At 40.1% G+C, this 11,630-nt stretch overlaps 2 protein-coding genes across 5 annotated transcripts in view; one reads left to right on the top strand and one right to left on the bottom strand.

Moving 5' to 3' along the window:
• TTN (titin) overlaps positions 1-11,630 on the top strand; it is a 238,711-nt gene that overhangs the window by 218,234 nt on the left and 8,847 nt on the right. The window contains exons 236-254 of the mRNA XM_055719331.1: positions 75-2,141; positions 2,232-2,534; positions 2,616-2,921; positions 3,016-3,306; positions 3,425-3,724; positions 3,830-4,135; positions 4,385-4,690; positions 4,791-5,072; positions 5,356-5,949; positions 6,051-6,338; positions 6,469-6,768; positions 7,232-7,534; positions 7,818-8,120; positions 8,239-8,823; positions 8,959-9,264; positions 9,357-9,656; positions 9,906-10,481; positions 10,574-10,879; positions 10,979-11,572. Of these exons, the coding sequence (XP_055575306.1) occupies positions 75-2,141; positions 2,232-2,534; positions 2,616-2,921; positions 3,016-3,306; positions 3,425-3,724; positions 3,830-4,135; positions 4,385-4,690; positions 4,791-5,072; positions 5,356-5,949; positions 6,051-6,338; positions 6,469-6,768; positions 7,232-7,534; positions 7,818-8,120; positions 8,239-8,823; positions 8,959-9,264; positions 9,357-9,656; positions 9,906-10,481; positions 10,574-10,879; positions 10,979-11,572 (8,616 nt within the window). The remainder of the gene's footprint in view (positions 1-74; positions 2,142-2,231; positions 2,535-2,615; positions 2,922-3,015; positions 3,307-3,424; positions 3,725-3,829; positions 4,136-4,384; positions 4,691-4,790; positions 5,073-5,355; positions 5,950-6,050; positions 6,339-6,468; positions 6,769-7,231; positions 7,535-7,817; positions 8,121-8,238; positions 8,824-8,958; positions 9,265-9,356; positions 9,657-9,905; positions 10,482-10,573; positions 10,880-10,978; positions 11,573-11,630) is intronic.
• PLEKHA3 (pleckstrin homology domain containing A3) overlaps positions 7,671-11,630 on the bottom strand; it is a 30,323-nt gene continuing 26,363 nt past the window's right edge. For 3 of the 4 annotated variants that reach the window (XR_003561586.2, XR_008733684.1, XR_008733686.1), the window contains one exon: positions 7,671-8,081. The gene's annotated coding sequence lies outside the window, so the exon portion shown is untranslated. The remainder of the gene's footprint in view (positions 8,082-11,630) is intronic. The other variant, XR_008733685.1, reaches the window with a different exon arrangement.

Consider the following 11,630-nt stretch of genomic DNA (forward strand, 5'->3'; position numbering starts at 1 on the left):
GTTTCCACCTCATTCTGTAGCAATAACTGTGGAGTTACCATCTTCTCTTTCTAATGATGTTTTCCTTTTTTTAGCTCTCCCTGATGCACCAGGAACTCCAGAGCCTACCAATGTAACAGGAGACAGTATCACACTCACGTGGGCAAGACCAAAATCAGATGGAGGAAGTGAGATAAATGAGTATATTCTAGAAAGGAGAGAAAAGAAGAGTATGCGCTGGGTTAAAGTATCCAGTAAGAGGCCCATTTCTGAGAACAGATACAGAGTAACTGGCCTTATTGAAGGCAACGAGTATGAATTCCATGTCATGGCTGAAAACGCTGCAGGAGTTGGACCTCCAAGTGATGTTTCAAAGCTGATTAAATGTAGAGAGCCAGTCAGCCCACCAAGTGCCCCTAATGTTGTAAAGGTGATAGATACATCAAAGACTAGTGTAAGCTTAGAGTGGACCAAGCCAGTTTTTGATGGAGGCACGGAAATAATTGGGTACATTATTGAGATGTGCAAAGCTGATCTCGAAGCATGGCAGAAAGTCAATGCAGAGACTGTTATTGCTACTAAATACACTGTTGTTGATTTGGAGGCAGGAGAACACTATAAATTCAGAGTTAGTGCTGTCAATGCTGCTGGCAAAGGAGAAAGTTGTGAAGTTCCTGCTTCAGTCCAAACTGTGGACAGGCTTTCTGCACCTGAAATTGATATTGATGCAAACTTCAAGCAGACTCATATTGTAAGAGCAGGTGCAAGCATTCGTCTATTCATTGCCTTCTCTGGAAGACCTGTTCCTACTGCTGTGTGGTCCAAAGCAGATGCTAATCTCAGCTTGCGTGCTGACATTCAAACAACTGATTCATTCAGCACATTGACTGTGGAGGAATGCAACAGAAATGATGCTGGCAAGTATGTGTTTACTGTGGAAAACAACAGTGGAAGTAAGTCTGTTACATTCACTGTAAAGGTTTTGGACACACCTGGTCCACCAGGTCCTATTACGTTTAAAGATGTGACTCGAGGATCTATTACTTTATTGTGGGATGCTCCTGTTCTGGATGGAGGTTCACGTATCCATCACTACATTGTGGAAAAACGGGAAGCAAGCCGTCGTAGCTGGCAAGTAGTGAGTTCAAAATGCACCCGACAAATCTTTAAAGTCACTGATCTGGCAGAAGGTGTACCATATTACTACCGAGTGTCAGCAGAAAATGAATATGGTGTAGGTGAACCCTGTGAATTAACAGAACCAGTTGTAGCCACGGAAGAACCTGCTCCACCTAAGAGACTAGATATTGTTGATACAACCAAATCTTCTGTAGTTTTAGCTTGGCTTAAACCTGATCACGATGGTGGTAGCCGTGTTACTGGATACCTTCTTGAAATGAAACAAAAAGGATCTGACTCCTGGATTGAAGCTGGACAAACCAAACAACTTACTTTCACTGTTGAAGGCCTTGTGGAGAATACTGAATATGAGTTCCGGGTCAAGGCAAAGAATGATGCTGGCTACAGTGAGCCAAGAGAAGCTTTCTCTTCTGTTATTATTAAGGAGCCACAGATCGAACCAACAGCAGATCTCAGTGAAATAAGTAGGCAGCTCATAACATGCAAGGCTGGAAGCACCTTTACTATTGATATACCAATCAGTGGGCGCCCAGCTCCAAAAGTGACATGGAAACTTGAGGAGATGAGGCTGAAGGAAACTGAGAGAGTGACCATCAAGACAACAAAAGACAGAACCACACTGACTGTAAAGGACAGTATGAGAGGTGACTCTGGTAAATACTACCTCACACTTGAAAACACTGCTGGTGTGAAAACATTTACTGTCACAGTGGTAGTCATAGGAAGGCCAGGTCCTGTCACTGGCCCAATTGAAATATCATCTGTCTCTGCTGATTCCTGTGTGTTGACCTGGAAAGAACCCGAAGATAATGGTGGCAGTGATATTACAAACTACATTGTAGAGAAACGTGAATCTGGCACAACAGTATGGCAGCTGGTAAATTCCAGTGTGAAACGTACACAGATCAAAGTCACTCATCTCACAAAATACCAGGAGTACAGTTTCCGAGTAAGCTCAGAAAACAGATTTGGTGTCAGCAAACCGCTTGAATCAAAAACAATAGTCGCTGAGCATCCATTCGGTAAGTGAAACACTTTTCAAAATCTCTTCTTTTCCTCTGAGGTATCTGTAATAACTAACATTTTCCTCCCCATCTTTTTTTTGTGTTTAGTTCCACCAAGCCCACCGTCGAGGCCAGAAGTCTATTCTGTGTCTGCAACTTCCATGGCCATTCGCTGGGAGGAACCCTATCATGATGGTGGCAGCAAAGTCATTGGATATTGGGTTGAAAAGAAGGAGCGCAACACCATCCTTTGGGTGAAGGAGAACAAAGTGCCATGCTGTGAATGCAACTACAAAGTCACAGGACTGGTGGAAGGCCTAGAATATCAATTCAGAACCTATGCTCTAAATGCTGCAGGTGTTAGCAAAGCTAGTGAAGCTTCCAGACCTGTAGTGGCTCAAAATCCAGTTGGTAAGTATTACTTTTAGGGTTATGTTGTTATTTAAGCTAAAATAGAATTGCACGTCACATTTTTCTGGTTTATTCCTTCAGATCCACCCGGAAGGCCAGAAGTAACAGATGTCACCAGATCTACAGTGTCGTTGAGCTGGTCAGCACCCCTTTATGATGGTGGAAGCAAAATTATCGGATATATTATAGAGCGCAAACCATATAACAAATCTGGTGATGGACGCTGGCTGAAATGCAATTATACCATTGTCTCAGAAAACTTTTTTACTGTGACAGCTCTTAGTGAAGATGAAGCATACGAGTTCCGCGTACTAGCAAAGAATGCGGCTGGTGTGATTAGCAAAGGATCTGAATCCACTGGTGCTGTCATTTGCAAAGATGAATACTGTAAGAAATACTCACTTGGAAAAACTGAAATCATAATGTTCTATTTCTAGTACTGTCATGTAATTTGTTTTTAATCTCTTTTTCCTTATGACAGCACCACCAAAGGCTGAACTTGATGCCAGACTGCAGGGAGAAGTTGTGACCATTAGGGCTGGATCAGATCTTGTTCTTGATGCAGCCGTTGGTGGGAAACCAGAACCAAAAGTCTTCTGGTCCAAAGGTGACAGGGAATTGGATCTATGTGAAAAGATATCTCTGCAATACACCAGCAAACGAGCCATTGCAATTATCAAGTTCTGTGACAGAAGTGATAGTGGGAAATACACTCTAACAGTTAAAAATGCCAGTGGGATGAAACAAATTTCTGTTCTTGTCAAAGTGCTTGGTATGTATCCCATGATTAATATTCATACTTAGTATACTAAAACCCCCACATTCTTTTAAATAAGTGAGATACCTGTCCTTAGCTGCCAATAACAATACTTGTTTTCATCTCTACCCAGATTCACCAGGTCCATGCGCAGGCAAAATCACAGTTAGCAGAGTAACAGAAGAGAAATGTACTCTGGCATGGAACATTCCTGAGGAAGATGGAGGCGCACAAATCACCCACTACATTGTAGAAAGGCGTGAAACCAGCAGACTTCACTGGGTTATTGTTGAGGCTGAATGCCAGACTTTATCACATGTAGTAACAAAACTTATTAAAAATAATGAATACATCTTCCGTGTTAGAGCTGTCAACAAATATGGACCAGGTGTTCCACTTGAAACCGAACCTGTGATTGCCAGGAATGCTTTCAGTGAGTGTTACTACCTTCCATTCTGCATCAGAATTTGTGGAATATTTCTCACAGATAAACAATTTGTTAAACAATTTTTTTTTTTTCACCTTTAAAAAACCCCAGCTATCCCAACACCACCTGGTGCTCCTGAAGAAGTGAGTGTTGGCAAGGAACATGTCATTATTCAGTGGATGAAACCAGAATCAGATGGTGGCAGTGAGATTAAGGACTATCTTGTGGACAAACGTGAAAAGAAAAGTCTGCGCTGGACACGAGTGAACAGAGATTACACTGTTTATGATACCAGACTGAAAGTCACTGGTCTCATGGAAGGCAGCCAGTACCAGTTCCGTGTCACTGCAGTGAATGCTGCTGGGAACAGCGAGCCTAGTGAAGCTTCACAATACATGTTGTGTAAAGAACCATCATGTAAGTTACCACATTTAAAACATATTTTAATATTTACTTATAATAGTGGAGCATAAAGCCATGTTGACCCTTTGACTAAGATACTCAAACCCACATATGATTTCACTGAACTAGCTAGTATTAGAATAGACTTAAAAGCAGTTGTAGTTCATTTTAAATACATTTCTTGGCATTAGCTGTTTAGAAATTGGTTTTGACTGTAAAATGTTTCCTGCACCAATGTGAAATGCATTTTCTTCTATTTCAAAGATACTCCTGCACCACCTTCAGCGCCAAGAGTTGTGGACACTACCAAGCACAGCATAAGTTTAGCATGGTCAAAGCCCACATATGATGGTGGCGCTGACATCTTAGGCTATGTTCTTGAAATGAAAGAAGAAGGCACTGAACAGTGGTATCGACCACATACCACTGCCACTCTGAGGAATGCTGAGTTCACCGTGACTGGTCTTAAAACAAGCCAGAAATACCAATTCAGAGTTGCTGCTACAAATGTGAATGGTATGAGTGAATTTAGTGAATCATCAGCAGAAATAGAACCTGTGGAAAGAATAGGTAATTTGAAAATTTAATGTACATTTTAAGGAATAATTATATTTTCCTTCAGAACCACTAAAAGATTAATTAATTCCATGTTTTTTACACCCTTCATCAGAAATACCTGAGCTTGAGCTTGCTGATGATCTGAAGAAGACAGTTACAGTCAGAGCTGGCGGTTCCCTGCGCCTAATGGTCTCTGTATCTGGCAGACCTGCTCCCGTAATCACATGGAGCAAGCAGGGTGTTGACCTTGTAAGTCGAGGTATTATTGATACCACAGACAGCTACACTCTGCTTATCGTGGATAAAGTTAATCGGTATGATGCTGGAAAATATGTCATTGAGGCTGAAAATCAATCAGGAAAAAAATCTGCAACTATTTCTGTAAAAGTGTATGGTAAGTACTGCTACAATTATATATGGGCATTACATCACTCATAGTGTACGTTGCTCAAGAATAAGAGTCTTTCATTTCCAAAGGAAGTTTGCAGTATAAATAACATGGGAATGTTTGGGAAGTCAAAGAAACAATCTAATACAAAGGAAAATACACGGATTCTAAAGCTGTGCTAGTTTGTAAATCAGATCCCAGCATTCTTGTTTCTTTTTATGCAGAAGAAACCATTGACTGTAAAAGGAAAGGATGCAAAAGAAAAAAATAATTGTTGTTTTTGTTTTAGATACACCTGGTCCACCAGCTGCAGTGAGAATTAAGGAAGTATCGAAAGATTCTGTGACACTTACTTGGGATATTCCAGCCATTGATGGTGGAGCCCCAGTCAACAATTATATAATTGAGAAACGCGAAGCTTCCATGAGAGCTTACAAGACTGTCACTATCAAATGCAGCAAGACATTTTGTAGAGTTACTGGACTTCTAGAAGGAGCTTTGTATTATTTCAGAGTACTACCTGAAAATATTTATGGCATTGGTGAAGCTTGTGAAACATCTGATGCAGTACTGGTATCTGATGTCCCCATGGTACCACAAAAACTGGAAGTGATTGACACCACTAAATCAACCGTTAGTCTTGCATGGGAGAAACCACTGCATGATGGTGGCAGCAGATTGACCGGCTATGTTATTGAGGCCAGCAAAGCTGGAACAGAAAGGTGGTTGAAAGTGGTGACACTGAAGCCTACTGTCTACGAGCACACAATTATCTCTCTCAATGAAGGTGAACAGTACTTGTTCAGGGTCAGAGCACAGAATCAGAAGGGTGTGTCAGAACCACGAGAGATTGTCACAGCAGTGACAGTACAAGACCAAAAAGGTAGGTACCTACTGTTAAAAATAACAGGGTGAAGTTTACACCGGATGAATGTGATATTTATAAAATGAGTATTTAAAATATCAATGATTTGCTTTTCTTAGTTCTACCAACAATTGACTTTGCTGGAATACCTCAGAAGACAATTCATGTACCTGCTGGCAAGCCCATTGAATTAGCTATTCCAATTGAAGGACGACCACCTCCAGCTGCATCTTGGTTTGTCGCTGGTTCTAAACTAAAAGAATCAGAACGCGTCAAAATTGAGACTGTTGCCAAAATGGCTAAATTAACTGTGCGTGAGACCACCATACATGACACTGGAGAGTATACGCTTGAACTGAAGAACACAACTGGAACAGTTACTGATACATTAAAAGTTATAATTCTCGGTAAGGAATTATGAAAATAATTGTCTGTATGATCTTTCTCCATTTGTACATTTTGTTACATAAGCAATATGATTGCTTTTCCCCTTTTTTATTTTTTGTCTTTTAATCTTCTGGTTTTATTTTTCTCTAGACAAACCTGGACCACCTGTTGGACCTATCCGAATTGATGAAATTGATTCAAATTACATAACCATCTCCTGGGAGCCACCTGAGCTGGATGGTGGAGCTACTCTTAGTGGCTATGTGGTAGAACAGCGTGATGCTCACCGTCCTGGGTGGCTGCCAGTTTCAGAGTCAGTAACCAGGACAACGTTTAAATTCACCAGACTTGTTGAAGGTGCAGAATATGTGTTCCGTGTGGCTGCTACCAACCGCTTTGGAATTGGATCTTACCTGCAGTCTGAAATTATAGAATGCAAGAGCAGAATCCGTAAGTCTGAATTTTTTATTCTCTACCTTTAAAAATAAAAATGCATATTTAAATAGGCTTATATTTCCACACATAGGTTAGATTTTTCTAGAGGCTACTACTTCTTTTGTCAAATAAAATGGTACATTATGATGCACAGTAGACTTGTTATATTTCTAGAGAAAAATGCCATCCGTAAAACTATACAGATATTATAGATGCACTTCACAGAAGCTGGATGGTAAACTTGCATTTTCTGCTCAGGTCTAGCATTAGCCTTGAAAAATTGCTTTACCCCATTACAAAAACTTAGTATTAGAATTAGTATTTCACTGACCTAGTTTGTAAAGTACTTTGATATCTGCTGATAAAAAGAGTTTGATAGGACGTTGGTATTACATTGTCATTCACAATGTGTTGCATATTACTAATGTGTAGAATCATTTGATGCTTTTTTCACTAATACGATGTTATGCTTTTACAGGTATTCCTGGTCCTCCTGGCACTCCAGAAGTGTTTGATATCTGTCGAGATGGCATGACATTAACTTGGTATCCTCCAGAAGATGATGGTGACTCACAGATTACTGGTTATATTGTGGAACGCAAAGAAGTTAGAGCAGATAGATGGATCCGTGTAAATAAAGTACCAGTTACTATGACTCGTTATCGTTCCACTGGGTTGGTTGAAGGATTAGAATATGAACACCGAGTCACAGCAATCAATGCCAGAGGCACTGGCAAACCCAGCCGCCCTTCCAAGTCTGCTGTTGCCAGAGATCCAATTGGTAAGTAATTTCCTACATAGGTTAAGCACATTAAGACAGAAGAGAATGATACTAGTAAAATTTACCCTTTTTTTAATTTGGAAATGTATCTGGATGTGTTAATAAATGAGATTCTGACCGAAGAAAACCAAGAAAATATTAATGAAAATTCCTTTATTCTTATTTTTCCTGTATAAATTATATGGACTTAATACAGATCATATATTGCAAGTTAGCGTTTGTTGTATCTTTTAAATATTCATAAAAAAAGATCCCAGCCCCTCCATGTGATCTTCCCTTCCAGCTCCTCCAGGTAAACCTCAGAATCCAAGAGTCACTGATACTACAAGAACATCCGTCTCCCTGGCTTGGAGTCCACCAGAAGATGAAGGTGGTTCTAAAGTTACTGGCTACTTAATTGAGATGCAGAAGGTTGATCAGATTGAATGGACCAAATGCAATACCACGCCAACCAAGATTCGGGAATACACCTTGACACATCTCCCCCAGGGTGCAGAGTACAGATTCCGTGTGCTAGCCTGTAATGCTGGTGGGCCAGGAGAACCTGCTGAAGTACCAGGAACAGTCAAAATAACAGAAATGCTTGGTAAGACACTTTAAGTCTTAAGTAATTTTGAAATTTGTCCTAAAAATGTATTTGTCTAAAGCAGGTATGATATAATCTGTAAAACAGACAAAGCATGACATGTTAATTTTGTTTACAGAGTATCCTGACTATGAACTTGATGAAAAATACCAGGAAGGTCTCATGGTGAGACAAGGTGGAGTTATCAGGCTTACAATACCCATTAAGGGTAAGCCCATCCCAGTATGCAAATGGACAAAAGAAGGACATGACATCAGCAAGAGGGCCATGATTGCAACTTCGGACACTCACACAGAACTTGTGATCAAAGATGCAGAAAGAGAAGATTCAGGCACCTATGATTTGGCACTTGAAAACAAGTGTGGCAAAAAAGCTGTGTATATTAAAGTCAGAGTGATTGGCATTCCGAATCCACCAGAAGGGCCACTTGAGTATGATGATATACAAGCTCGTTCTGTCAGAGTGAGCTGGAGACCTCCTACAGATGATGGTGGTGCAGATATCCTAGGTTATATTGTTGAGAGACGAGAAGTACCAAAGACCGCCTGGTACACTGTTGACTCTAGAGTGAAAGGGACATCACTAGTGGTGAAAGGACTCAAAGAAAATGTGGAATATCACTTCCGTGTTTCCGCTGAAAATCATTTTGGTATTAGCAAATCTCTCAAATCTGAAGAACCAGCAGTACCAAAGACACCTCTAAGTAAGTTCCCTTTCAGATTTTTTTTTTTAAATAATTTTAATTACTACATTATGGTTCTAAAATTGCAATAATATATGCAAATGTTTTAATGCTATGGCACTACTCTATTATTTTTGTTATTATAATTATTAACAGATCCTCCAGAGCCTCCAAACAACCCACCTGAAGTGCTTGATGTTACAAAGAGTTCTGTCAATTTGTCCTGGTCCAGACCTAAAGATGATGGTGGTTCTCGTGTAACTGGCTACTACATTGAACGTAAAGAGACATCTACAGAAAAATGGGTGCGGCATAATAAGACACAGATTACAACTACAATGTACACAGTCACAGGACTTGTTCCAGATGCTGAGTATCAGTTCCGTATCATTGCTCAAAATGACATTGGTGAAAGTGAAGCAAGTCCTGCTTCTGAACCAGTTGTATGCAAGGATCCATTTGGTAAGAAAGCATTTGAATTAACAGATATTCTGAAGAGCAAGTTAGTGACATTTAGAGAGGAATTTATTTTCTGTATATATTTTAATTTTCAGACAAACCAAGCCAACCTGGAGAAATTGAGATCACGTCTATATTTAAGGACAGCATTACATTAGAATGGGAACGACCAGAAAGCGATGGTGGCAAAGAGATCCTTGGCTACTGGGTTGAATATCGTCAGTCTGGAGAAAGCACCTGGAAAAAGTGCAATAAAGAACACATCAAGGACAGGCAGTTTACAGTAGGAGGTTTGCTAGAGGCTACAGAATACGAGTTCCGTGTTTTTGCAGAAAATCAGACCGGCCTCAGCAGACCTCGAAGAACTGCTATGGCAGTGAAAACTAAATTAACATGTAAGCAAAAATACATTGTCATATTTGCTGTGATATGTTGAGATTTGCTGTGTCATAAATTACAGTGCCGCACTTAGCAAGCTGCCTATTTGTTTTACATGTTATTTGCCAACATGACTGTCCTAAACCACAGTCTTTCAAGTACAAGAGGCACAAGTATAAATGAAAATTAATTTCTTTCCAGTGATATAGTAATAGAGGAAAAATTTCATAGTAACCTTAATTATTTTTAAATTTCCTTTGTCATAGCTGGAGAAGCACCTGCCATAAAGAAAGAAATGCAGGATGTTACAACTAAACTGGGTGAAGCAGCTCAGCTTACATGCCAGATTGTTGGGAGACCTTTGCCTGATATTAAATGGTACCGCTTCGGCAAAGAACTGGTACAAAGCCGAAAATACAAGATGTCATCTGACGGACGCAATCATACACTGACAGTAATAACGGACGAACAGGAGGATGAAGGTCTCTACACCTGTATGGCTACCAACGATGTGGGAGAAATTGAAACTAGTGGCAAGCTATTATTGCAGGCTCCTCCTCAGTTCCACCCTGGCTTCCCATTGAAAGAGAAATACTATGCAGGTGCAGGTGGCACCCTCCGCCTCCACATTGTGTATATTGGTCGACCAGTACCAGCAATAACTTGGTTCCATGGCAACAAACCTTTGAGAGGATCAGAAACGGTTACTATTGAGAACACAGAGCATTATACTCATCTTGCTATTAAGAATGTCCAGCACAAGACTCATGCTGGGAAGTACAAAGTGCAACTCAGTAACACATTTGGAACAGTGGACACTGTACTCAATGTGGAAATACAAGGTATTTATTTTTATTTTCAGTATCTTTGTGGAATATTTTGTCAACTATTTACTGGCAAAAGAGCTAAAAATATCATGCTTTTTCTTTTACAGATAAGCCAGATAAACCAGTAGGACCAATTGTTATAGAGTCTATACTGAAGAATTCTGTGGTGATAAGCTGGAAAGCACCAGAGGATGATGGTGGTGCTATGATAACCAATTACATCATAGAGAAACGTGAAGCCAAGGAAGGAGCAGAATGGCAACTTGTATCTTCAAGCATTTCAGGGACAACCTGTAGAATTGTTAACCTAACTGAAAATGCAGGCTATTATTTCCGTGTTTCTGCTCAGAATACATATGGCATTAGTGAAGCACTGGAGGTTTCATCAGTTGTTGTCATGAAGCCTCCATTTGGTAAGTGGATGCCAAAATACCAGTTTCTGTATGTCCCCTGTAATTACTAAGCTCACTTCAGGTTTTGAACTCTTTTTTTTTTTTTTTTTTTCTTTACAGAAAAACCAGGACAACCTGGTCAGCCAATAGCAAGTGCCGTCACAAAGGATTCTTGTGTTGTCTCATGGAAGCCACCTGCAAGTGATGGTGGTGCCAAGATTAGAACTTACTATCTTGAGAAGCGTGAGAAAAAACAAAACAAGTGGATTTCTGTAACAACAGATGAAATTCGTGAAACGGTCTATTCTGTGAAAGATCTTATTGAAGGTCTTGAATATGAGTTCCGTGTGAAATGTGAAAATCTTGGTGGTGAAAGTGAATGGAGTGAGGTATCACAACCAGTCACTCCAAAATCTGATGTACCAATTCAAGCTCCGCATTTCAAGGAAGAACTAAGGAATCTGAATGTGAAATTTCAAGCTAATGCCACATTTGTTTGCAAAGTCACTGGTCATCCTAAACCAATTGTCAAGTGGTACAGACAGGGCAAAGAGATCATGCCAGATGGTGAAAAGATCAAGATACAGGAATTCAAGGGTGGATATCACCAGCTGGTCATCACAAATGTAACAGATGATGATGCCACAGTATATCAAGTTAGAGCTACCAACCAAGGAGGATCGGTGTCTGGCACTGCCTCTTTGGATGTTGAAGGTGAATAAAGGGTTTTGATTCCTAACAAATGATTTTTAAGCTTTGAATATTTAGACTA

The sequence above is a fragment of the Falco cherrug genome, chromosome 8, assembly GCF_023634085.1.
Source record: "Falco cherrug isolate bFalChe1 chromosome 8, bFalChe1.pri, whole genome shotgun sequence".
Lineage (NCBI taxonomy): Eukaryota > Metazoa > Chordata > Aves > Falconiformes > Falconidae > Falco > Falco cherrug.